Source organism: Somniosus microcephalus, unplaced genomic scaffold (genome assembly GCF_052327205.1).
Source record: "Somniosus microcephalus isolate GS21.2 unplaced genomic scaffold, FLI_Smic_1.0 unresolved_chr7, whole genome shotgun sequence".
Taxonomy (NCBI): Eukaryota; Metazoa; Chordata; class Chondrichthyes; order Squaliformes; family Somniosidae; genus Somniosus; species Somniosus microcephalus.
The window spans coordinates 39,355,717-39,383,375 of record NW_028225185.1 but is presented as its reverse complement, the minus strand read 5'-3'; the positions used below and the strand labels follow the sequence as shown (position 1 = coordinate 39,383,375).

The following is a 27,659-nucleotide window of genomic DNA, read 5'->3' as shown; positions in this document are numbered from 1 at the left end:
CGGTCGCTCTCACTCTCGTCCTCTGGTCAGACGGTTGTGGGTTCGAGCCCCCACTCCAGAAACTCGAGTCCCATAATCCAGGCCCGATACTCCCCCGGTGCCAGTACTGAGGGAGCGCCGCACTATCGGAGGGGCAGTACTGAGGGAGCGCCGCACTGTCGGAGGGGCGGTACTGAGGGAGTGCCGCACTGTCGGAGGGGCGGTACTGAGGGAGTGCCGCACTGTCGGAGGGGCGCTCCTGAGGGAGCGCCGCACTGTCGGAGGGGCAGTACTGAGGGAGTGCTGCACTGCCGGAGGGGCAGTACTGAGGGAGCGCCGCACTGTCGGAGGGGCAGTACTGAGGGAGCGCCGCACTGTCGGAGGGGCAGTACTGAGGCAGCGCCGCACTGTCGGAGGGGTGATTCTGTGGGAGAGATGTTAAACCCGAGGCCCCCGTCTGCCCTGTCAGGTGGATGTAAAAGATCCCATGGCCACTATTGGAAGAAGAGCAGGGGGTAGTTCTCCCCGGTGTCCTGGGGCCAATATTTATCCCTCAACCAACATCACTAAAACAGATGATCTGGTCATTTATCACATTGCTGTTTATGGGAGCTTGCTGTGCGCAAATTGCCTGCCGCGTTTCCTACATTACAACAGTGACCACACTTCAAAAAAAGTCCTTCATTGGCTGTGAAGCGCTTTGGGACGTCCTGAGGTGGGGAAAGGGGCTGGAGAAATGGGAGTTCTTTCTTTTACTTTTTACTTTCCTTTCTCACCCAGCCCACCACCATCCCTGCACCTGCCATATAACTTGGAGAGGGTGCGGAGGAGATTGACCAGAATGGTACCAGGGATGAGGGACTTCAGTGATGAGGAGAGACTGGAGAAGCTGGGGTTGTTCTCCTTAGAGCAGAGAAGGTTAAGGGGAGATTGACCAGAATGGTACCAGGGATGAGGGACTTCAGTGATGTGGAGAGACTGGAGAAGCTGGGATTGTTCTCCTTAGAGCAGAGAAGGTTAAGGGGAGATTGACCAGAATGGTACCAGGGATGAGGGACTTCAGTGATGTGGAGAGACTGGAGAAGCTGGGATTGTTCTCCTTAGAGCAGAGAAGGTTAAGGGGAGATTGACCAGAATGGTACCAGGGATGAGCGACTTCAGTGATGTGGAGAGACTGGAGAAGCTGGGATTGTTCTCCTTGGAGCAGAGAAGGTTAAGGGGAGATTTTTTTTTTTTTATTCATTGATGGGATGTGGGCGTCGCTGGCTAGGCCTGCATTTAGTGCCCATCCCGAATTGCCCTTGAGAAGATGGTGGTGAGCCGCCTTCTTGAACCGCTGCAGTCCATATGGTGTAGGTACACCCACAATGCTGTTAGGAAGGGAGTTCCAGGATTTTGGCCCAGCGACAGTGAAGGAACGGCAATACAGGTCCAAGTCAGGATGGTGTGTGACTTGGAGGGGAACTTGTAGGTGGTGATGTTCCCATGCGTCTGCTGCCCTTGCCCTTCTAAGTGGTAGAGGTCGCGGGTTTGGAAGGTGCTGTTGAAGGAGCTTTGGCGAGTTGCTGCAGTGCATCTTGTAGATGGTACACACTGCAGCCACAGTGCGCCGGTGGTGGAGGGAGTGAATGTTTAAGGTGGTGGATGGGGTGCCAATCAAGCGGGCTGCTTTATCCTGAATGGTGTCGAGCTTCTCGAGTGTTGTTGGAGCTGCACTCATCCAGGCAAGTGGAGAGTATTCCATCACACTCCTGACTTGTGCCTTGTAGATGGTGGAAAGGCTTTGGGGAGTCAGGAGGTGAGACACTCGCCGCAGAATACCCAGCCTCTGACCTGCTCTTGCAGCCACAGTATTTATATGGCTGGTCCAGTTCAGTTTCTGATCAATGGTAACCCCCAGGATATTGATAGTGGGGGATTCAGCGATGGTAATGCCATTGAATGTCAAGGGGAGATGGTTAGCATCTCGCTTGTTGGAGATGGTCATTGCCTGGCACTTGTGTGGTGCGAATGTTACTTGCCACTTGCCAGATTGACCAGAATGGTACCAGGGATGAGGGACTTCCGTGATGTGGAGAGACTGGAGAAGCTGGGATTGTTCTCCTTGGAGCAGAGAAGGTTAAGGGGAGATTGACCAGAATGGTACCAGGGATGAGGGACTTCAGTGATATGGAGAGACTGGAGAAGCTGGGGTTGTTCTCCTTAGAGCAGAGAAGGTTAAGGGGAGATTGACCAGAATGGTACCAGGGATGAGGGACTTCAGTGATGTGGAGAGACTGGAGAAGCTGGGATTGTTCTCCTTGGAGCAGTGAAGGTTAAGGGGAGATTGTCCAGAATGGTACCGGGGATGAGGGACTTCAGTGATGTGGAGAGACTGGAGAAGCTGGGATTGTTCTCCTTAGAGCAGAGAAGGTTAAGGGGAGATTGACCAGAATGGTACCAGGGATGAGGGACTTCAGTGATGTGGAGAGACTGGAGAAGCTGGGATTGTTCTCCTTAGAGCAGCGAAGGTTAAGAGGAGATTGACCAGAATGGTACCAGGGTGAGAGATGGAGAGAGAGAAAAAATGACTCGCATTTATTTTGTGCTTTGATGATAGGTTTTTGCACAACCTGTCCTCATAATTTAACCCTTTTAGCCCGGCTATCATCTGGTGAATCTGCGATACTCCCCCTCCAAGGCCGAGATATCCTTCCTGATGTGCGGTGCCCAGAACTGAAGGCAGCTACTCCAGATGGGGAACTGACCAAGGCTCTGTTTATTTCCCTTTGAAGTGCTTTATTTTCCAAGGGCCGTCCGTTTGAAACCCAGAGGGCATTGAGGAGACATCTGACACTCCGCCGTTGCACGTGGGAGGAGAGGGAATGTTTGTGAGGGGGCGACGAAAAGGCCGAGTAATAACAGACGATTGTGCAGCGGGGACGGAGTCTGTCGGGAAACAGGAAGTCCGCGGGCTGCCAAAGCTGGGAGTGGAGCCTATCCCGGAGGTAGGGGACAGGGCCAGGTCTATTTCGCATGAGCATCAAAGCCTCGACGCCTTGCCAAAAACTTCCAGCCGCATTTCCTGGGATTAACTCCCGCAGCCACAATATGCTCTTTCATCGCAGCTGTCTGTGAGGGGAGAGGTGTACCAGGATATCTCTCCTCTACCGCCCTCCGCTTCAGCTGTGTCCTTCTCGCTCGGGTCCCTCTTGCACAGCTGCTCGCGGTTCATGGGCGAGCCTGGATGGCGAGGGTGTGGGCCGGGCTGCTCGGACATGGGGTGAGGCACACAAACACACACTCACTGACACACGCACACACACACTCACTCACTCACACACTCACACACACTGACACACACACTCAGTCACACGCACACACACTCACTGACACACTCACTCACACACACACTCACTCACACACACACTCACTCACACACACACTCACACACAGTCACACTCACTCACACACACACTCACACACACACACGCGCACACACACACACTCACACACACACACACACTCACACACACTCGCACACACACACACACTCACTCACGCACACACACGCACACACACACACACACTCACTCACGCACACACACACACACGCACACACACACACACTCACACACACGCACACACACACACTCACACGCACTGACACACGCACACACACACTCACTCACACTCACTCACACACACACACACACACACGCGCACACACACACTCACACACACACACACACACACACTCGCACACACACACACACTCACTCACGCACACACACACTCACACACACACACACACTCACACACACTCGCACACACACACACACTCACACACACACACACACACACACTCGCACACACACACACACTCACTCACGCACACACACACACGCACACACACACACACACACGCACACACACACTCACACGCACTGACACACTCACACACACACACACTCACTGACACACACACTCACACACAGTCACACTCACACACACTCACACACACACTCACACACAGTCACACTCACGCAGTCACACTCACACACTCTCTCACACACACACTCACACACACACTCACTCACACACAGTCACACTCACACAGTCACACACACACTCACACACACACTCACACACACACTCACACACACACACACACACTCACTCTCACACACACACACTCACTCTCACACACACACTCACTCACTCACACACTCTCACTCACACACTCTCACTCACACACACACTCACTCACACACTCACTCACACACTCACACACACACACTCACACAAACACACACACAAACACTCACACACACACAGATCTGGCAACTCAAAACTGGGCATCCATGTGGCGCTGTGGGCCATCAGCAGCAGCAGAATTGTATTCAACCACAATCTGTAACCTCATGGCCCGGCATATCCCTCACTCTATCATTACCATCAAGCCGGGAGATCAACCCTGGTTTAACGAAGAGTGCAGGAGAGCATGCTGGGAACAGCACCAGGCATACGAAAAATGAGGTGTCAACCTGGTGAGGCTACAACACAGGACTACTTGCATGCCAAACAACGGAAGCAACATGCGATAGACAGAGCTAAGCGATCTTGCAACCATCGGATCAAATCTAAGCTCTGCAGTCCTGCCACATCCAGTCGTGAGTGGTGGTGGACAATTAAACAGTTAACAGGAGGAGGAGGCTCCAAAAATATCCCCATCCTCAATGATGGTGGAGCCCAGCACATGAGTGCAAAAGACAAGGCTGAAGCATTTGCAACTATCTTCAGCCAGAAGTGCCGAGTGGATGATCCATCTCGGCCTCCTCCTGAGGTCCCCAGCATCACAGATGCCAGTCTTCAGCCCATTCAATTCACTCCACGTGATGTCAAGAAACGGCTGAAGACACTGGATACTGCAAAGGCTATGGGCCCTGACAACATTCCGGCAATAGTACTGAAGACTTGTGCTCCAGAACTAGCTGCGCCGCTAGCCAAGCTGTTCCAGTACAGCCACAACACTGGCATCTACCTGGCAATGTGGAAAATTGCCCAAGTATGTCCTGTCTACAAAAAGCAGGACAAATCCGACCCGGCCAATTACCGTCCCATCAGTCTACTCTCAATCATCAGCAAAGTGATGGAAGGTGTCGTCGACAGTGCTATCAAGCAGCACTTACTCAGCAATAACCTGCTAACTGACGCCCAGTTTGGGTTCCGCCAGGGCCCTTGACATCAAGGCAGCATTTGATCAAGTGTGGCATCAAGGAGCCCTAGCAAAACTGAAGTCAATGGGAATCAAGGGGAAAACTCTTCGTTGGTTGGAATCATACCTAGCACAAAGGAAGTTGGCTGTGGTTGTTGGAGGTCATTCATCTCAATCACATGACATCACTGCAGGAGTTCCTCAGGGCAGTGTCCTAGGCCCAACCATCTTCAGCTGTTTCATCAATGACCTTCCCTCCATCATAAGGTCAGAAGTGGGGATGTTCGCTGATGATTGCACACTGTTCACCATTCGAGACTCATCAGATACTGACGCAGTCCGTGTCCATATGCAGCAAGACCTGGACAACATTCAGACTTGGGCTGACAAGTGGCAAGTAACATTCGCACCACACAAGTGCCAGGCAATGACCATCTCCAACAAGCGAGACTCTAACGATCTCCCCGTGACATTCAAAGGCATTACCATCGCTGAATCCCCCACTATCAACATCCTGGGGGTTACCATTGATCAGAAACTGAACTGGACCAGCCATATAAATACTGTGGCTACAAGAGCAGGTCAGAGGCTGGGTATTCTGTGGCGAGTGTCTCACCTCCTGACTCCTCAAAGCCTTTCCACCATCTACAAGGCACAAGTCAGGAGTGTGATGGAATACTCTCCACTTGCCTGGATGAGTGCAGCTCCAACAACGCTCAAGAAGCTCGACACCATTCAGGATAAAGCAGCCCACTTGATTGGCACCCCATCCACCACCTTAAACATTCACTCCCTCCACCACCGGCGCACCGTGGCTGCAGTGTGTACCATCTACAAGATGCACTGCAGCAACTCGCCAAAGCTCCTTCAACAGCACCTTCCAAACCCGCGACCTCTACCACTTAGAAGGACAAGGGCAGCAGACGCATGGGAACATCACCACCTACAAGTTCCCCTCCAAGCCACACACCACCCTGACTTGGACCTGTATCGCCGTTCCTTCACTGTCGCTGGGCCAAAATCCTGGAACTCCCTTCCTAACAGCATTGTGGGTGTACCTACACCATATGGACTGCAGCGGTTCAAGAAGGCGGCTCACCACCATCTTCTCAAGGGCAATTAGGGATGGGCACTAAATGCAGGCCTAGCCAGCGATGCTCACATCCCATCAATGAATAAAAAAACCTAAAAAGAAACACACTCACTCACACACACTTACACTCACTCGCACACTCACACACACTCACACACTCACTCTCACACACTCACAGACACATACTCACACTCACACACACACTCATTGACACACACAAAGACTCCCCAAAGCCTTTCCACCATCTACAAGGCACAAGTCAGGAGTGTGATGGAATACTCCCCACTTGCCTGGATGAGTTGCAGCTCCAACAACACTCGAGAAGCTCGACACCATCCAGGACAAAGCAGCCCGCTTGATCGGCACCCCGTCCACCACCTTAAACATTCACTACCTCCACCACCGGCGCACCGTGGCTGCAGTGTGTACCATCTACAAGATGCACTGCAGCAACTCGCCAAGGCTTCTTCGGCAGCACCTCCCAAACCCGCGACCTCTTCCACCTAGAAGGACAAGGGCAGCAGGTGCACGGGAACACCACCACCTCCAAGTTCCCCTCCAAGTCACACACACCATCCTGACTGGGAAATATATCGGCCGTTCCTTCATCGTCGCTGGGTCAAAATCCTGGAACTCCCTCCCTAACAGCGCTGTGGGAGCACCTTCACCACACGGACTGCAGCGGTTCAAGAAGGCGGCTCACCACCACCTTCTCAAGGGCGATTCGAGATGGGCAATAAATGCTGGGCCTTGCCAGTGCCGTATACGACCCGTGAATGAATGAAAAGAAACAAACAGAGACAATCAGGAAGGATATCTCGGCTCGGAGTGGGAGCAGCACAGATTGAGCAGAACGATACCGGGGGCTACAAGGGTTAAATTCCGAGGACAGGTTGCACAGACTGGGCTTGTGTTCCCTCGAGTGTAGAAGATTAAGGGGTGATCTGATCGAGGTGTTTGAGGTGATTAAAGGATCCGATCGGGTCAATCGAGAGAGAAACTGTTTCCTCTGGTGGGGGGAGTCCAGAACAAGGGGGCAGAACCTTCAAATTAGAGCCAGGCCGTTCAGGGGTGATGTCAGGAAGCACTTCTTCACACAAAGGCTGGTGGGAATCTGGGACTCTCTCCCCCAAAGAGCTGTCGAGGCTGGGGGTCAATTGGAGCTTTCAAGACTGAGATTGATAGATTTTTGTTGGGTGAGGGGATTGAGGGATATGGAACCAAGGCGGGTAGATGGAGTTAAAATACAGATCAGCTGTGATCTAATTGAATGATGCAGCAGACTCAAGAGGCTGAATGGCCTCCTGTTTCTATGTAACAGGCTCGAGGGGCTGAACGGCCTCCTGCTGTTCCTAATGTAACAGGCTCGAGGAGGCTGAATGGCCTCCTCCTGTTCCTAATGTAACAGGCTCGAGGGGGCTGAACGGCCTCCTCCTGTTCCTAATGTAACAGGCTCGAGGGGGGCTGAATGGCCTCCTCCTGTTCCTAATGTAACAGGCTCGAAGGGCTGAACGGCCTCCTCCTGTTCCTAATGTAACAGGCTCGAGGAAGCTGAATGGCCTCCTCCTGTTCCTAATGTAACAGGCTCGAGGGGGGCTGAACGGCCTCCTCCTGTTCCTAATGTAACAGGCTCGAGGAGGCTGAACGGCCTCCTCCTGTTCCTAATGTAACAGGCTCGAGGGGGCTGAATGGCCTCCTCCTGTTCCTAATGTAACAGGCTCGAAGGGCTGAACGGCCTCCTCCTGTTCCTAATGTAACAGGCTCAAGGGGGGCTGAACGGCCTCCTCCTGTTCCTAATGTAACAGGCTCGAGGGGCTGAACGGCCTCCTCCTGTTCCTAATGTAACAGGCTCGAGGGGGCTGAACGGCCTCCTCCTGTTCCTAATGTAACAGGCTCGAGGGGCTGAATGGCCTCCTCCTGTTCCTAATGTAACAGGCTCGAGGGGGCTGAATGGCCTCCTCCTGTTCCTAATGTAACAGGCTCGAGGGGCTGAATGGCCTCCTCCTGTTCCTAATGTAACAGGCTCGAGGGGGCTGAATGGCCTCCTCCTGTTCCTAATGTAACAGGCTCGAGGGGGCTGCACGGCCTCCTCCTGTTCCTAATGTAACAGGCTCGAGGGGCTGTATGGCCTCCTCCTGTTCCTAATGTAACTGGCTCGAGGGGGCTGAATGGCCTCCTCCTGTTCCTAATGTAACAGGCTCGAGGAGGCTGAATGGCCTCCTCCTGTTCCTAATGTAACAGGCTCGAGGGGGCTGAATGGCCTCCTCCTGTTCCTAATGTAACAGGCTCGAGGGGGCTGAACAGCCTCCTCCTGTTCCTAATGTAACAGGCTCGAGGGGCTGAATGGCCTCCTCCTGTTCCTAATGTAACAGGCTCGAGGAGCTGAATGGCCTCCTCCTGTTCCTAATGTAACAGGCTCAAGGGGGCTGAATGGCCTCCTCCTGTTCCTAATGTAACAGGCTCGAAGGGCTGAATGGCCTCCTCCTGTTCCTAATGTAACAGGCCCGAGGGGGCTGAACGGCCTCCTCCTGTTCCTAATGTAACAGGCTCGAGGGGGCTGAACGGCCTCCTCCTGTTCCTAATGTAACAGGCCCGAGGGGGCTGAACGGCCTCCTCCTGTTCCTAATGTAACAGGCTCGAGGGGGCTGAATGGCCTCCTCCTGTTCCTATGTTCAAGGCCATTCACTACACCGATCCCCTCCCCTTCCCCACTGACCTGTATGTCCCCGATTAGATCAGTCGGTCTGACGTCATACTGGACCACAAAGTCTCCCAGAATGCCTTGGCTGGAGTAGTGGGCCTGCTGCTCCGGGGTCGGGGCGAACCTGATCCGGGCGCAGGTCGGAGCTCGCTCGATGGTGGTGGATTCCGGGCTGTCCTGGCTTCCTGCGGAGAGAGGAGGGCGGGCATAAGACATTCATTCAGGGCTCCTCACCGCATTCCCCACAGAGCAGGTTCCACCACTCCCTCCCGCGCGCCCCCCCCCTCCTGACTGCTGTTGCACCCAGTGCCGCTACCTGTAAGCGAGGGGGTAGGTGGCCATTTTGAAAAGGGGCCTCCCTTACCGGGGCCTGCTTCAGACGAGCGGCCTCCTTCAAATACGCAAAGCGGGCATCTGACATCGCCAACAGGGACCCCTGGCAGCCATTTTAGGTCGGAAAACCGGCAACAACAACAACAACAAGCTGTATTTATTTAGCGCCTTTAAGGTCCTGAGGAGTGTCACAAGACAAAAAATTTGACCTAAGCCGGTCTTAACCTGCGCTCGACAGGCTCCGACCGCTTCCCCGGGCGATGGAACCCAAGAGGGCCTCCGAAGGCAAGTCCCGAACGACCTCCGTGGGGTTCGGAGGAAGAGCAGGAGCGGCCGACGGGAAATAATCCAGGGCCGCGGGCGTACCCGGGCCCCCCAGCACGCACCCGCCATCCGCCATCGCGGGCTCTTCTCTCCCTCCCCCGCTGATCTACCTTCCTGGCGGGAGCTGCGGCCTACAACCCAGGCTTCAGTCGGGTGATGGTGCAGGAGGCCGGAGCCTCAAAATGGCGAGTGGGTGGGGGTCAAAAGTCAAAACCCTCTCTCTCCTGCTCCCCCCACGACCCCCGACCCCCAAAACCTTTCTCCTTACCTTTCAGTCTGTTGGTGAGGAGTTTGCTGGTCCTGATGGGCAGCACCCGGACGTACTCGATGCCGGCGCGCTCCGAGATCGCCACCTCGACGGTCAGGTTGCCCACCACCTGCCCGGGCCCGAGGCTGACCGCCAGCTCGTACCGGCCCAGCCGCCGCTGCAGCAGCTCCTCGTAGGTCAGCGCGAAGTCCACGCGGCCCCGGGCCTCCACGTTCACCGCCACGCGGAACCTCTCCGTCTCGCGGCCCCTGCGGCGGATGCAAGCGTTCAGTCCCGGCCCTTGGTCGCGCGCCCACTCAAAGAGAAGACCCGACCTTGCCGGCTTTATTGCCCGAATCCTCGCTGTCCCCTTCATAAGAACATAAGCAATAGGAGCAGGAGGAGGCCATTCGGCCCCTCGAGCCTGCTCCGCCACTCAATGTGATCATGGCTGATCATCCAAATTCAGTACCCTGTCCCTGCCTTCTCCCCATATCCCTTGATCCCTTTAGCCTCAAGAAATGTATCCAACTCCTTCTTGAATATATTTAATGAATTGGCCTCAACTGCCTTCTGTGGTAGAGAATTCCACAGGTTCACCACTCTCTGGGTGAAGAAATTCCTCCTCATCTCTGTCCTAAATGGCTTACCCCTTATCCTTAGACTGTGACCCCTGGTTTCCACAGAATCCACAGAATCCACAGAATCCCCACAGTGCAGATAGAGGCCATTTCGGCCCATCGAGCCTGCACCGACACATATCCCACCCTATCCCCGTAACCCCACGTATTTAATCCCCTAACACTAAGGGTCAATTTATCATAGCCAAATCAACCTAACCCGCACATCTGGACTCCCCGACCATCGGGAACATCCTTCCTGCATCTAGTCTGTCTAGTCCTGTTAGAATTTTATAAGTTTCAATGAGATCCCCTCCCATTCTTCTAAAGTCCAGTGAGTACAAGCCCAATCGACCCAATCTCTCCTCATACGTCATTCCTGCCATCCCAGGTATCCCTGGTAATTCCCTCCGTAAACCTCTCCGCCTCTCTCTCCTCCTTTAAGACGCTCCTTAAAACCGACCTCTTTGACCCAAGCTTTTGGTCACCTGTTCCCTAATATCTCCTTAAGTGGCTCGGGGTCAAATTGTGTTTGATAATCGCTCCTCTGAAGCGCATTGGGACGTTTTACTACATTAAAGGCACTGGATAGATGCGAGTTGTCCAAACACAGGTCATTGGTCAGACTGCACAGCAACATAAAAACAGGAGGAGGCCGTTCAGCCCCCTCGAGCCTGTTACATTAGGAACAGGAGGAGGCCGTTCAGCCCCTCGAGCCTGTTACATTAGGAACAGGAGGAGGCCGTTCAGCCCCCTCGAGCCTGTTACATTAGGAACAGGAGGAGGCCATTCAGCCCCCTCGAGCCTGTTACATTAGGAACAGGAGGAGGCCATTCAGCCCCTCGAGCCTGTAACATTAGGAACAGGAGGAGGCCATTCAGCCCCCTCGAGCCTGTTACATTAGGAACAGGAGGAGGCCGTTCAGCCCCCTCGAGCCTGTTACATTAGGAACAGGAGGAGGCCGTTCAGCCCCCTCGAGCCTGTTACATTAGGAACAGGAGGAGGCCGTTCAGCCCCCTCGAGCCTGTTACATTAGGAACAGGAGGAGACCATTCAGCCCCCTCGAGCCTGTTACATTAGGAACAGGAGTAGGCCGTTCAGCCCCCTCGAGCCTGTTACATTAGGAACAGGAGGAGGCCATTCAGCCCCTCGAGCCTGTTACATTAGGAACAGGAGTAGGCCATTCAGCCCCCTCGAGCCTGTTACATTAGGAACAGGAGGAGGCCATTCAGCCCCTCGAGCCTGTTACATTAGGAACAGGAGGAGGCCATTCAGCCCCTCGAGCCTGTTACATTAGGAACAGGAGGAGGCCATTCAGCCCCCTCGAGCCTGTTACATTAGGAACAGGAGGAGGCCATTCAGCCCCTCGAGCCTGTTCCGCCATTCAATGAGATCATGGCTGATCTGTGACCTAACTCCATCTACCCGCCTTTGCCCCGTATCCCTTAATACTTTTGGTTAACAGAAATCTATCAATCTCAGATTTAAAATTAACAATTGACCCCCGGCATCAATTGCCGATTGCGGAAGAGAGTTCCAAACTTCTACCACCCTTTGTGTGTCGAAGTGTTTCCTAACTTCACTCCTGAAAGGTCTGGCTCTAATTTTTAGACTCTGCCCCCTAGTCCGAGACTCCCCAACCAGCGGAAATAGTTTCTCTCTCTCTAACCTATCAGTTCCCCTTAATATCCTGAAAACTTCAATCAGATCGACCCTTAACCTTCTAAATTCCAGGGAATACAACCCTAGTTTGTGTAGTCTCTCCTCGTAACTTAACCCTTGGGGTCCGGGTATCATTCTGGTAAACCTACGCTGCACTCCCTCCAAGGCCAATATATCCTTCCTAAGGTGTGGGGCCCAGAACTGCTCACAGTGCTCCAGGTGTGGTCCAACTAGGGTTGTGCATCTGGAGTGCTGAGCCCAGTTTTGGTCCCCCCTCATATGGCGGGTGCCATAGTGGCCTTGGAAAAGATATGAGGAGGTGAGATATGAAACTCATTGCCAGCTTAAAGAACCTCAGATAGGCCCAAGGACCTTGGCCTATTGACTTCTCAGAAGCCTAGACCGAAAGGCGACCTGAAAGAGGTCTGTAAAATAATGCTAGGGCTGGGTAGAACAGGAGAACATAAGACGTAGGAGCAGGAGTCGGCCATTCGGCCCCTCGAGCCTGCTCCGCCATTCACTAAGATCATGGCTGATCTGATCTTGGACTCAGCTCCACTTCCCTGCCCGCTCCCCATAACCCTTGACTCCCTTACCGTTCAACAATCTGTCTATCTCCACCTTCAGTGACCCAGCCTCCACAGCTCCCGGGGGAAGAGAATTCCACAGATTCACAACCTTCTGAGAGAAGAAATTCTTCCTCTAATCTGTTTTATTCTGGAATTATGCCCCCTAGTTCTAGATTGAGTATTGTGTGCAGTTTTGGTCGCCTTATCTGAGGAAGGATGTTCTTGCCATGGAAGGAGTTCAGCGAAGATTCACCAGACTGATACCTGGGATGGCAGGAATGACGTACGAGGAGAGATTGGGTCGATTGGGCTTATACTCGCTGGAGTTTAGAAGAATGAGAGGGGATCTCATTGAAACTTATAAAATTCTAACAGGACTAGACAGACTAGATGCAGGAAGGATGTTCCCGATGGTCGGGGAGTCCAGAACCAGGGGTCACAGTCTAAGGATAAGGGGTAAGCCATTTAGGACTGAGATGAGGAGGAATTTCTTCGCCCAGAGAGTGGTGAACCGGTGGAATTCTCTACCACAGAAGGCAGTGGAGGCCAATTCATTAAATATATTCAAGAAGGAGTTAGATATATTTCTTAAGGCTAAAGGGATCAAGGGATATGGGGAGAAAGCAGGGACAGGGGACTGAATTTGGATGATCAGCCATGATCGCATTAAATGGCGGAGCAGGCTCGAGGGGCCGAATGGCCTACTCCTGCTCCTATCTTCTATGTTTCTATGTTTCCCCATAACCCTTGACTCCCTTCTCGTTCAAAAATCTGTCTATCTCCACCTTAAATATATTCAATGACCCAGCCTGCACAGCACTCGGGGGAAGAGAATTCCAAAGATTCACAGCCCTCTGAGAGAAGAAATTCTTCCTCATTTCCAATTTATTCTGAAATTATGCCCCCTAGTTCTAGATTCCCCCATGAGGGGAAACATCCTCTCTGCATCTACCCTGTCGAGCCCCTTCAGAATCTTACATAATGTAAGAAGTCACACAACACCAGGTTATAGTCCAACAGCTTTATTTGCAATCACAAGCTTTCGGAGCGCTGCTCCTTCGTCAGGTGAAGTGGAGAGATGCATATAGACACAGCTTATATCGTCAGAGAATAATGTCAGATGATTACAGGTAATCTTTCTAACTGCCATTTATCACACCTCAGCAGAGAGATAATCACAGCACTCAAAGGTGTGAATGGTTTCCAGCAAAAAAAATGTTTTTTGTCTTGTTTTTTGTTTTTCATACAGACCCCAGCATCTGCAACATTTGACCCCTTGTGACCCCACCTCATTGTTCTTTGATGTAGTGTTTTCCTGACTGACCTGTTTGGACACCATTCACACCTTTGATTGCTGTGACTATCTCTCTGCCGAGGTGTGATAAATGGCAGTTAGAAAGATTACCTGTAATCATCTGACATTATTCTCTGATTATATATGCTGTGTCTATATGCATCTCTCCACTTCACCTGACGAAGGAGCAGCGCTCCGAAAGCTTGTGATTTCAAATAAAGCTGTTGGACTATAACCTGGTGTTGTGTGACTTCTTACATTTGTCCACCCCAGTCCAACTCCGGCATCTCCACACCAGAATCTTACATGTTTCAATAAGATCCCCTCTCATTCTTCTATTCTAGCATCCCTATTGATAATAAAAACTGAAAATGCTGGAAATACTCAGTAGGTCGGGCAGCGTCTGTGGAGAGAGAAACAGAGTTAACGTTTCAGGTCGATGACCCTTCGTCAGAACCGGAAAAAGTTGGAGACGGAACAGGTTTTTAAGCGAGTGTAGGGGCGGGGAAAGGGGGGAGGGGAGGAAAGAACAAAAGGGAAGGCCTGTGATAGGATGGAAGGCAGGAGAGATTAAGAGATGGTGCGAGGCCAAAGGAGATGGTAATGGGACAAGTTAAGAAACAAAAGATGGCTCTCGATGAAGTGTAAATGGTGATGGCAGAAAGATCGACAGCTGCCATGTGAGAGAGAGAGAAAAAATGACAAAAAAAGATAGAAGCAGTGGTTTCGATCTGAAATTGTTGAACTTGATGTTGAGTCCAGCAGGCTGTAGAGTGCCTAATCGAAAGATGAGGTGCTGTTCCTCGAGCTTACGTTGAGCTTTGTTGGAACAATGCAAGAGGCCGAGGGCGGAGAGGTCAGAGCGGGAGTGGAGTGGAGAATTAAAGTGACAGGCGACCGGAAGCTCGGGGTCCCCCTTACGGACTGAACGGAGGTGTTCCGTAAAGCGCTCGCCCAATCTGCGTTTGGTCTCCCCAATGTAGAGGAGACCCCATCGTGAGCAGCGAATACAGTATACTAGATTGCAAGAAGTACACATAAATCGCTGTTTCACCTGGAAGGAGTGTTTCGGGCCCTGGACAGTGGGAAGGGAGGAGGTGAAAGGGCAGGTGTTACATCTCCTGCGCTTGCACGGGAAGGTGCCGGGCGAAGGGAAGGGGTGTTGGGGGTGATAGAGGAGTGGACCAGGGTGTCTCGGAGGGAGCGGTCCCTTTGGAATGCTGAAAGGGGAGGTGAGGGGAAGATGCATTTGGTGGTGGGATCATGTTGGAGGTGGCGGAAATGGCGGAGGATGATCCGTTGAATGCGGAGGCTGGTGGGGTGAAAGGTGAGGACAAGGGGAACCCTATCGTGGTTCCGGGAGGGAGGGGAAGGGGTGAGTCCCTATTGATCGATTGTTTCAGTTTGACAGGTTGGGGAGGACCAGGGGGACAAGAGTTTAAACGGTGTAAGGGTGGGAATAGACTGGACCATGGGCGGTTTTGCATTCCCCAGTGAGTAGGGAGACTGTGGAATGTGTTGCAACTGGTGCGGTGGGTGCTGGCTCTCTGGGCTGGATTTTCTCAGCCCCGAGGAGGCGGGTATGGAGGCGGGGCTGCCGGGAAAGTTGCAGAATTTGGGGGCGGGTGGCAAACCCGCCCCCATCCCGCCTCCGTGCCCTCTTGCCAGGAGGCGGGAAGCCGTCCTGCCCCGGGTCCCGTCTCCTTGAGGCGGGAAAGTGATTAAAGCCTATTAACTGCCTGTTAAAAGGTAATTAACAGGCAGAAAATAGGATTATTCCCATTTTACCTTCCCAAGTGCAGGCTTCCCGACCTCGGGGAACCCCGCCAGGGTGGAGGAGGCGAGTAGGAGGTCTGCGGGGGTCGGAGGGGTCTGAAAGTGCAATGTAGAGGTGAGTGATGGGGTCGTAACTATGTAAGGTGAGTGTAAAGTGTTAAAAAATGTTCACTTACCTTTGTTTCTGCCTACAGCCTTCAGCTGCTGTGGATCCGGAGTCCCGACATCTTCATTGTAGATTTCACAGACTGGCTGTTGGATCCTCCGACCCAGCAGCCAGGTGATTGCTGCAAAGTTGAAAGGTTTGATGAGTCCTGAACACAAAGGCTCATCAAACTGCACAGAATGTCAGTGTTTGACAGCTTCACAGAGCCGTCAAACGCTGACATTACTTCTTTCAAAAAATCTTGACAGATGGCATGTCAGACGTTGACGCGCTCTGTCACTGACTTCCCCCTAATTGGCCTGCTGAGCCCGCTGGGCGGGCTTAACAAGGTCAGTCAGGGAAATAACCCCCTGGTTGGCCAGAAGCTGATGGAGGCGGGATTGAAAGCCGGCAAGAAGCAGTCCCGCCCCCATTGACAAATTCCAGCCCCATGTATCCCTTCAAGAGGGAGCTGGGCAGGTTCCTGACTGGGGCAGAGATGGCATCATGTAGAAAGTAAGTGGATTGACAGATAACACACGGTATAAACTCTGGAAAATTCATCTCCGGCCCCCTCCTGGTCCAGGAGATCACGCGGGCTGGGCTGTGTGTTATCGATAAAGACAATTACCTTCCATATGATTTAACGCGATGCACAAGGGCATGGCGGTTGTGTGGGATGGGGCTCAATGGGCCAGAGGGCCTTCTCCTGTCCATCATTCAACGAATAGTCACAGTTACTCCAGAGACTCGAGCCCCATAATCCAGGCCCGACACTCCCCCGGTGTCAGTACTGAGGGAGCGCCGCACTGTCAGAGGGGCGGTACTGAGGGAGCGCCGCACTGTCGGAGGGGCGGTACTGAGGGAGCGCCGCACTGTCGGAGGGGCGGTGCTGAGGGAGCGCCGCACTGTCGGAGGGGCGGTGCTGAGGGAGCGCCGCACTGTCGGAGGGGCGGTACTGAGGGAGCGCCGCACTGTCGGAGGGGCGGTACTGAGGGAGCGCCGCACTGTCGGAGGGGCGGTGCTGAGGGAGCGCCGCACTGTCGGAGGTGCGGTGCTGAGGGAGCGCCGCACTGTCGGAGGGGCGGTACTGAGGGAGCGCCGCACTGTCGGAGGGGCGGTGCTGAGGGAGCGCTGCACTGTCGGAGGGGCGGTGCTGAGGGAGCGCCGCACTGTCAGAGAGGCGGTACTGAGGGAGCGCCGCACTGTCGGAGGGGCGGTGCTGAGGGAGCGCCGCACTGTCGGAGGGGCGGTGCTGAGGGAGCGCCGCACTGTCGGAGGGGCGGTACTGAGGGAGCGCCGCACTGTTGGAGGGGAAGTACTGAGATAGCACCGCACTGTCAGAGTGGCAGTACTGAGGGAGCGCCGCACTGTCGGAGGGGCAGTACTGAGGGAGCTCCGCACTGTTGGAGGGGCAGTACTGAGGGAGCGCCGCACTGTCGGAGGGGCAGTACTGAAAGAGCGCCGCACTATCGAAGGGGCAGTACTGAGGGAGCGCCGCACTGTCGGAGGGGCGGTACTGAGGGAGCGCCGCACTGTCGGAGGGGCGGTACTGAGGGAGCGCCGCACTGTCTGAGGTACCGTCTTTCGGGATAAGACGTTAAACCCGAGGCCCCCGTCTGCCCTCTCAGGTGGATGTAAAAGATCCCACGGCCACTATTGGAAGAAGAGCAGGGGGGAGTTCTCCCCGGTGTCCTGGGGCCAATATTTATCCCTCAACCAAACATCACTAAAACAGATGATCTGGTCATTTATCACATTGCTGTTTGTGGGAGCTTGCTGTGCGCAGATTGGCTGCCGCGTTTCCTACATTACAACAGTGACCACACTTCAGAAAAAGTCCTTCATTGGCTGTGAAGCGCTTTGGGACGTCCTGAGGTGGGGAAGGCGCTGGAGAAATGGGAGTCCTTTCTCTCTTACTCCCTTTCTTTCTCTCTGTCTTTCTTTCCTTCTCTCTCTCTTCCCTTTCATTCGTTCCTATTTAACCCTCCCTCCAGCCCCTTTGGGAGAGCGCACGGCCCGCAAACCGCTCCCCCCCCCCACCCCGGTACGCACTCCCGCTGCCCCTCCCCCAGCACCCCGTTACCTAGTGGCCACGTGTGCGGCAGTCTGGCCCCTCCTCCGCGCTGTGTCGTACACTCGCTGAGCCTTCTCCTTCTCCTTCACCTCCGCCGTATAAACCTTATCGTTCACCGTTCTGTCGCAGGACGGGTCGGGGGGGAGAGAGTGGGGGGAGGGAGAGAGAAAGACAAATTGAATTGCGGGGGGCAGGGGGGACGTTTCAACCGCTTTTGGCGAGCGAACAACCGCGGGTCAAAGGTGGTGGGTCCCTCACACTGTCACTCAGTAACCCCTCTCCCCCAGCGCCCTGTGTTACTGACTGTATCTCTACTGATGTTAATCCAGCTCCCTCACACTGTCACTCAGTAACCCCTCTCCCCCAGCGCCCTGTGTTACTGACTGTATCTCTACTGATGTTAATCCAGCTCCCTCACACTGTCACTCAGTAACCCCTCTCCCCCAGCGCCCTGTGTTACTGACTGTATCTCTACTGATGTTAATCCAGCTCCCTCACACTGTCACTCAGTAACCCCTCTCCCCCAGCACCCTGTGTTACTGACTGTATCTCTACTGATGTTAATCCAGCTCCCTCACACTGTCACTCAGTAACCCCTCTCCCCCAGCGCCCTGTGTTACTGACTGTATCTCTACTGATGTTAATCCAGCTCCCTCACACCGTCACTCAGTAACCTCTCTCCCCCAGTGCCCTGTGTTACTGACTGTATCTCTACTGATGTTAATCCAGCTCCCCCCCTCGGTAGCCCCTCCCAGCCAGTTCCCTGACGATGCCCCTCCTCGGCGTTGGCGAGCCAGCCAGGCGACCGCATCACTTACTGATGCGCCTCAATAACTTCAAGGCTCAAAGTTAACTGGATAAAGCAAGGCTTTTATTAGCAAAGAAAGATGCCTGTGTCTTCACCTAGCATTCTGCTGTTCTGCTGCAAGACAAGCCTGGGCTTGTCTTAAGTAGGGCCAGGTATGGGCGGAGCCGACACACCCAATGGGGAGAAAGGGGGCGGTGCACTATATACAATACAAGATAAAAACACAGGAGCAGGCAATACAATATATGTAGTTAAATACAGAGTCTGATGAATGACATATTTCATCACACTTACAACGTGAAGTTGGAGATGAAGGCGGTTCCGGGCAGATCCACGTCGAAGACCGCCTCTTGCGATTCCAAGCCGGGATTGTGGACCGCACTCCGCACCGTGGTCAGAGCGTACCGCGAGACGATGCTGGAGCTAACGAAGAGGTCGGTGATCACCAGCTGGAAGGGGAAGGAAGTTTTGCGTGATTGGAAATCAAGGCGTTTCTTACTTTAACATATATCGGGGCAAATCTTGCTGGAAAAATAACGACCTGTTAACGGCATCTCGACCTCAGCCTCCCCTTTATTTTTAAGAACTTGCTGCTTTTGCACATTAATTGCCCATTAAACTCGCCGCGGAAAGTTAGGGCTGGTAATTAAGGGCGTAAGGACACTTTTAACGCGCAATGCCACTCAGCCTCTGCGGCCCAGAAAGGGAACAATTTAAATCTCATTCCTGCAGGTAATCAATTGTTGTTAGAGATTTTCAAAGTGGAAAGTTGAACATTTTTCCTTTCTGTCTCTTTTTCTCTCTCTTTCTAATCCCAATCTTTCCTTCCCTCTCTTTATTTCTCCTTCTTAACCTGATTTGACACTAATTCACCCTTCTCCCCCGGGGTTCCTCCGTTCTGTCCAAAACTGTCGATCTCGCTGGTTTAAGGAGGTAGACCGTTGGTCCTGTCGTTCACTGTGTTCCCAGATGTCCCACTGCCCTTTCCGCGCCGTTATCAGCTCGCAGTTCCAGCGGGTGACGGCCCAAATTATATTCCTGCTGAAGGATGAGGCTAAAAGTCTAACTAGCTGGGCACATTCCCATTTCTCCAGCCCCTTTCCCCACCTCAGGACGTCCCAAAGCGCTTCACAGCCAATGAATACTTTTTTGAAGTGTGGTCACTGTTGTAATGTAGGAAACGCGGCAGCCAATTTGCGCACAGTAAGATCCCACAAACAGCACTGTGTTAAATGACCAGATCATCTGTTTTTAGTGAAGGTTGGTTGAGGGATTAATATTGGCCCCAGGACACCGGGGAGAACACCCCCCTGCTCTTCTTCCAATAGTGGCCGTGGGATCTTTTACATCCACCTGAGAGGGCAGACGGGGCCTCGGGTTTAACATCTTATCCCGAAAGACGTCACCTCCGACAGTGCGGCACTCCCTCAGTACCGCCCCTCCGACAGTGCGGCGCTCCCTCAGTACTGCTCCTCCGACAGTGCGACGCTCCCTCAGTACCGCCCCTCCGACAGTGCGGCGCTCCCTCAGTACCGCCCCTCCGACAGTGCGGCGCTCCCTCAGTACCGCCCCTCCGACAGTGCAGCGCTCCCTCAGTACCGCCCCTCCGACAGTGCGGCGCTCCCTCAGTACCGCCCCTCCGACAGTGCGGCGCTCCCTCAGTACCGCCCCTCCGACAGTGCGGCGCTCCCTCAGTACTGCCCCACCGACAGTGCAGCGCTCCCTCAGCACTGCACTGAAGTGTCAGCCTAGCTTTATGTGCGCAAGTCCCTGGAGTGGGACTTGAACCCACAACCTTCTGACTCAGAGGCGAGCGCGCTACCCACTGAGCCACAGCTGACACTGCCCCTCTCGCACAGCATCCATCGCCAGCGGGGAACCCACTCCCTCTGCACTCCAGCACAGAGGCCAGGAGATGTTGGCCCCCTCCTCCTCCGCCCCCAATGGCTCCTTGGGTGAATGCCCTGCCCGGTGTGGGACTGAACCCCCCCCACACACACAAACACACACACAGAGCAAGAAAGGCCCAGGCTCCGTCCCCGGCCTGTGCCTACTGTGCTGGTCACAGTCTGTGGGCTAAACTGGCTTCCGTGCGGCTATATTGGGAAGGCCGTGGGATTGGGGAAAATAAAATCTGACGGGATTCTTAGTCCAGATTGTTGCAAAACACTTCACGAACTGGCAGAGAAATGAGGTGTGTACAGAGAATGAGGAAACACTGGGCTTCAGATACAGAGTGAAGTCGGTCAATTGGAATTCAACCGCGGGTCCAACTCTAAGTCCTTTGTTTTGATACCATTCAGGATCCAGTCCTGGTGGTTACTACTTAATAACCAGAGCAGGCTGTCCAGACTCGACTATTGCAACGTTCCCTTGGCTGACCTCCCAGCTCCCACCATGAGCTAATCCAAAGCTCCGCTGCCCGTGTCCTTACTTGCACCGAGTCCCGTTCACACCACTCGCCCTGCCCCCTGTGCTCGCTGACCTACACTGGCTCCCGGTCCGGCAACGCCTCGATTTTAAAATTCTCCATCCTTGTTTTCAAATCCCTCCACGGGCTCCTCGCCCCCTCCCTCCCTATCTCTGTAACCTCCCCCAGCCCCTACAACCCTCCCTATCTCTGTAACCTCCCCCAGCCCCTACAACCCTCCCTATCTCTGTAACCTCCTCCAGCCCTTACAACCCTCCCTATCTCTGTAACCTCCTTCAGCCCCTACAACCCTCCCTATCTCTGTAACCTCCCCCAGCCCCTACAACCCTCCCTATCTCTGTAACCCCTTCCAGCCCCTACAACCCTCCCTATCTCTGTAATCTCCTCCAGCCCTTATAACCCTCCCTATCTCTGTAACCTCCTCCAGCCCCCACAACCCTCCCTATCTCTGTAACCTCCTCCAGCCCCTACAACTCACCCTATCTCTGTAACCTCCTCCAGCCCCTACAACCCTCCCTATCTCTGTAACCTCCTCCAGCCTCTACAACCCTCACAGATCTCTGTAACCTCCTCCAGCCCCTACAACCCTCCCTATCTCTGTAACCTCCTCCAGCCCCTACAACCCTCCCTATCTTTGTAACCCCCTCCAGCCCCCTACAACCCTCCCTATCTCTGTAACCTCCTCCAGTCCTTACAACCCTCCCTATCTCTGTAACCTCCTCCAGCCCCTACAACCCTCCCTATCTCTGTAACCTCCTTCAGCCCCTACAACCCTCCCTATCTCTGTAACCTCCTCCAGCCCCCTACAACCCTCCCTATCTCTGTAACCTCCTCCAGCCCCTACAACCCTCCCTATCTCTGTAACCTGCTCCAGCCCCTACAACCCTCCCTATCTCTGTAACCTCCTCCAGCCCCTACAACCCTCCTTATCTCTGTAACCTCCTCCAGCCCCTACAACCCTCCCTATCTCTGTAACCTCCTCCAGCCCCTACAACCCTCCCGATCTCTGTAACCTCTTCCAGCCCCTACAATCCTCCCTATCTCTGTAACCTCCTCCAGCCCCTACAACCCTCCCTATCTCTGTAACCTCCTCCAGCCCCTACAACCCTCCCTATCTCTGTAACCTCCTCCAGCCCCTACAACCCTCCCTATCTCTGTAACCTCCTCCAGCCCCTAAACCCTCCCTATCTCTGTAACCTCCTCCAGCCCCTACAACCCTCCCTATCTCTGTAACCTCCTCCAGCCCCTACAAACCTCCCTATCTCTGTAACCTCCTCCAGCCCCTACAACCCTCCCTATCTCTGTAACCTCCTCCAGCCCCTACAACCCTCCCTATCTCTGTAACCTCATCCAGCCCCCTACAACCCTCCCTATCTCTGTAACCTCCTCCAGCCCCTACAACCCTCCCTATCTCTGTAACCTCCTCCAGCCCCTACAACCCTCCCTATCTCTGTAACCTCCTCCAGCCCCTACAACCCTCCCTATCTCTGTAACCTCCTCCAGCCCCTACAACCCTCCCTATCTCTGTAACCTCCTCCAGCCCCTACAACCCTCCCTATCTCTGTAACCTCCTCCAGCCCCTAAACCCTCCCTATCTCTGTAACCTCCTCCAGCCCCTACAACCCTCCCTATCTCTGTAACCTCCTCCAGCCCCTACAAACCTCCCTATCTCTGTAACCTCCTCCAGCCCCTACAACCCTCCCTATCTCTGTAACCTCCTCCAGCCCCCTACAACCCTCCCTATCTCTGTAACCTCCTCCAGCCCCTACAAACCTCCCTATCTCTGTAACCTCCTCCTGCCCCTACAACCCTCCCTATCTCTGTAACCTCCTCCAGCCCCCTACAACCCTCCCTATCTCTGTAACCTCCTCCAGCCCCCTACAACCCTCCCTATCTCTGTAACCTCCTCCAGCCCCCTACAACCCTCCCTATCTCTGTAACCTCCTCCAGCCCCTACAACCCTCCCTATCTCTGTAACCTCCTCCAGCCCCTACAACCCTCCCAGATCTCCGGATTCTGGCCTCTCGCGCATCCCCCAATTTCCATCGCTTCGACATTGGCGACCGCGCCAGGCCCCCCGAGCTCTGGAATTCCCTCCCTAAACCTCTCCACCTCTCTCTCTCCTCCTTTAAGACGCTCCTTAAAACCGACCTCTGTGACCAAGCTTTTGGTCGCCGGTCCCTAATATCTCCTTATGTGGCTCGGGGTCAAATTCTGTCCGATTTACGCTCCTGTGAAGCACCTTGGGACGTTTTACTACATTAAAGGCGCTGGATAAATACAAGTTGTTGTTGTGAAGGTTTGGAAATAAGTGCTCTGCACGAGTCCATTTCTGGGATTCATTCCCGCTCCTGTTACAAATCCTGTCCTTAAATGTTAATTCAGACTGACACCCCCAATGCTGTACTGGGGCCTTAACCCATTCGGTCTCAAGCACCTCTTGCAGTCAGATAGTCGCGGATTCGAGCCCCCACGCCAGAGACTCAAGCCCTGTAATCCAGGCCCGACACTCCCCCGGTGCCAGTACTGAGGGAGCGCCGCACTGTCGGAGGGGCGGTACTGAGGGAGCGCCACACTGTCGGAGGGGCGGTACTGAGGGAGCGCCGCACTGTGGGAGGGGCGGTACTGAGGGAGCGCCGCACTGTGGGAGGGGCAGTACTGAGGGAGCGCCGCACTGTCGGAGGGGCGGTACTGAGGGAGCGCTGCACTGTCGGAGGGGCGGTACTGAGGGAGTGCCGCACTGTCGGAGGGGTGGTACTGAGGGAGCGCCGCACTGTCGGAGGGGCAGTACTGAGGGAGCGCCGCACTGTCGGAGGGGCGGTACTGAGGGAGCGCCGCACTGTCGGAGGGGCAGTACTGATGGAGTGCCGCACTGTTGGAGGGGCAGCACTGAGGGAGCGCCGCACTGTCGGAGGGGCACCACTGAGGGAGCGCCGCACTGTCGGAGGGGCAGTACTGAGGGAGTGCCGCACTGTCGGAGGGGCTCTACTGAGGTAGCGCCGCACTGTCAGAGGGGCGGTACTGAGGGAGCACCGCACTGTCGGAGGGGCTCTACTGAGGTAGCGCCGCACTGTCAGAGGGGCGCTACTCAGGGAGCACCGCACTGTTGGAGGGGCAGGACTGAGGGTGTGCCGCACTGTCGGAGGGGCTCTACTGAGGGAGCGCCGCACTGTCGGTGGGGCAGTACTGAGGGAGCGCCGCACTGTCGGAGGGGCGGTACTGAGCGAGTGCCGCACAGTCGGAGGGGCGGTACTGAGGGAGCGCCGCACTGTCGGAGGGGCAGTACTGAGGGAGTGCCGCACTGTCGGAGGGGCAGTACTGAGGGAGCGCCGCACTGTCGGAGGGGCGGTACTGAGGGAGCGCCACACTGTCGGAGGGGCGGTACTGAGGGAGCGCCGTACTGTTGGAGGGGCGGTACTGAGGGAGCGCCGCACTGTCGGAGGGGCGGCACTGAGGGAGCGCCGCACTGTCGGAGGGGCGGTACTGAGGGAGCGCCGCACTGTCGGAGGGGCAGTACTGAGGGAGCGCCGCACTGTCGGAGGGGCGGTACTGAGGGAGCGCCGCACTGTCGGAGGGGCAGTGCTGAGGGAGCGCAGCACTGTCGGAGGGACAGTACTGAGGGAGCGCCGCACTGTCGGAGGGGCAGTACTGAGGGAGCGCCGCACTGTCGGAGGGGCGGTACTGAGGGAGCGCCGCACTGTTGGAGGGGCGGGACTGAAGGAGCGCCGCACTGTCGGAAGTGCCGTCTTTCTGATGAGATGTTAAACCTGAGTCCCCGTCTGCCCTCTCAGGTGGACATAAATGATTTCATGGCCACGAATGGAAGAAGAGCAGGGCGGAGATATGGAGGCGGGAATGAGGAAACGTCTTGCATTTTTCCAGCGCCTTTCACCACCTCAGGACGTCCAAAAGTGCTTCACAGCCAATGAAGGACTTTTTTTGAAGTGTGGTCACTGTTGTAATGTAGGAAATGCGGCAGCCAATTTGTGCACAGCAAGCTCCCACAAACAGCAATGTGATAAATGACCAGATCATCTGGTTTTTATTGATGTTTGGTTGAGGGATAAATATTGGGCCCAGGACACCGGGGAGAACTCCCCCCTGCTCTTCTTCCAAAAGTGGCCGTGGGATCTTTTACATCCACCTGAGAGAGCAGACGGGGCCTCAGTTTAACATCTCATCTCGAAAGATGGCACCTCCGACATTGCGGTGCTCCCTCAGTACTGCCCCTCCGACAGTGCGGCGCTGCCTCAGTACTGCCCCTCCGACAGTGCGGCGCTCCCTCAGTACTGCCCCTCCGACAGTGCGGCGCTCCCTCAGCACTGCCCCTCCGACAGTGCGGCGCTCCCTCAGTACCGCCCCTTCGACAGTGCGGCGCTCCATCAGTACCGCCCCTCCGACAGTGCGGCGCTCCCTCAGTCCCGCCCCTCCGACAGTGCGGCGCTCCCTCAGTACCGCCCCTCCGACAGTGCGGCGCTCCCTCAGTACTGCCCCTCCGACAGTGCGGCGCTCCCTCAGTGCCGCCCCTCCGACAGTGCGGCGCTCCCTCAGTACCGCTCCTCCGACAGTGCGGTGCTCCCTCAGTACCGCCCCTCCGACAGTGCAGCGCTCCCTCAGTACCGCCCCTCCGACAGTGCTGCGTTCCCTCAGTACCGCTCCTTCGACAGTGCGGGGCTCCCTCAGCACTGCCCCTCCGACAGTGCGGCGCTCCCTCAGTACTGTCCCTCCGACAGTGCGGCGCTCCCTCAGAACTGCCCCTCCGACAGTGCGGCGCTCCCTCAGTACTGCCCCTCCGACACTGCGGCGCTCCCTCAGTACCGCCCCTCCGACAGTGCGGCGCTCCCTCAGTACCGCCCCTCCGACAGTGCGGCGCTCCCTCAGTACTGCCCCTCCGACAGTGCGGCGCTCCCTCAGTACCGCCGCTCCGACAGTGCGGCGCTCCCTCAGTACCGCCCCTCCGACAGTGCGGTGCTCCCTCAGTACCGCCCCTCCGACAGTGCGGCGCTCCCTCAGTACCGCCCCTCCGACAGTGCTGCGTTCCCTCAGTACCGCCCCTTCGACAGTGCGGTGCTCCCTCAGTACTGCCCCTCCGACAGTGCGGCGCTCCCTCAGTACCGCCCCTTCGACAGTGCGGCGCTCCCTCAGTACTGTCCCTCCGACAGTGCGGCGCTCCCTCAGTACTGCCCCTCCGACAGTGCGGCGCTCCCTCAGTACTGCCCCTCCGACACTGCGGCGCTCCCTCAGTACCGCCCCTCCGACAGTGCGGCGCTCCCTCAGTACTGGCACCGATGGATTGTCGGGCCTGGATTACACGGCTCGAGCCTCTGGAGTGGGGGCTCGGTTGCACCAGGAAGGGGGATTCAGTTTGCCCTAACTTAACCTGAGCTTCTCCATTAATTCTAGTGCTTCACGTTGAGAGGCACTCTCTGTGTGACTCAGTGTTAAATGGAAATCAAGCTGGACAATAACAACTCTGACTCCGTCGAGCTATTTCACAAACAAAGATCAGTGGAGTCGTACTCCACACACACACACAGCCTCCTGTTCATTGTCCCTGGCCAATGAGAGGCTGCACGGGGTTAGATACAGCGTAAAGCTCCCTCTACACTGTCCCATCAAACACTCCCAGGGCCGGTACAGCACGGGTTAGATACAGAGTAAAGCTCCCTCTACACTGTCCCATCAAACACTCCCAGGGCAGGTACAGCACGGGTTAGATACAGAGTAAAGCTCCCTCTACACGGTCCCATCAAACACTCCCAGGGCAGGTACAGCACGGGTTAGATACAGAGTAAAGCTCCCTCTACACTGTCCCATCAAACACTCCCAGGGCAGGTACAGCATGGGTTAGATACAGAGTAAAGCTCCCTCTACACTGTCCCATCAATAGCTTCCAGGGCAGGTACAGCACGGGTTAGATACAGAGTAAAGCTCCCTCTACACGGTCCCATCAAACACTCCCAGGGCAGGTACATCACGGATTAGATACAGAGTAAAGCTCCCTCTACACTGTCCCATCAAACACTCCCAGGGCAGGTAGAGCAAGGGTTAGATAGAGAGTAAAGCTCCCTCTACACTGTCCCATCAAACACTCCCAGGGCAGATACAGCACGGGTTAGGTACAGAGTAAAGCTCCCTCTACACTGTCCCATCAATAGCTTCCAGGGCAGGTACAGCACGGGTTAGATACAGAGTAAAGCTCCCTCTACACGGTCCCATCAAACACTCCCAGGGCAGGTACAACACGGATTAGATACAGAGTAAAGCTCCCTCTACACTGTCCCATCAAACACTCCCAGGGCAGGTAGAGCAAGGGTTAGATAGAGAGTAAAGCTCCCTCTACACTGTCCCATCAAACACTCCCAGGGCAGATACAGCACGGGTTAGATACAGAGTAAAGCTC

The 27,659-nt window shown here is 55.0% G+C and overlaps 2 protein-coding genes across 2 annotated transcripts in view; one reads left to right on the top strand and one right to left on the bottom strand.

Moving 5' to 3' along the window:
- Positions 1-20,691, bottom strand: part of LOC147086824 (inter-alpha-trypsin inhibitor heavy chain H6-like) — a 75,809-nt gene extending 55,118 nt beyond the window's left edge. Inside the window, exons 1-5 of the mRNA XM_085978329.1 lie at positions 20,683-20,691; positions 19,120-19,274; positions 18,027-18,137; positions 9,896-10,143; positions 8,986-9,155 (exon numbers count right to left, since the gene is read on the bottom strand). Of these exons, the coding sequence (XP_085834455.1) occupies positions 8,986-9,155; positions 9,896-10,143; positions 18,027-18,137; positions 19,120-19,274; positions 20,683-20,691 (693 nt within the window). The remainder of the gene's footprint in view (positions 1-8,985; positions 9,156-9,895; positions 10,144-18,026; positions 18,138-19,119; positions 19,275-20,682) is intronic.
- A 6,010-nt stretch (positions 20,692-26,701) lies between these two features.
- LOC147086823 (inter-alpha-trypsin inhibitor heavy chain H6-like) overlaps positions 26,702-27,659 on the top strand; it is a 39,441-nt gene continuing 38,483 nt past the window's right edge. The window contains exon 1 of the mRNA XM_085978328.1: positions 26,702-26,772. Coding sequence (XP_085834454.1) covers positions 26,702-26,772 — 71 coding nt within the window. The remainder of the gene's footprint in view (positions 26,773-27,659) is intronic.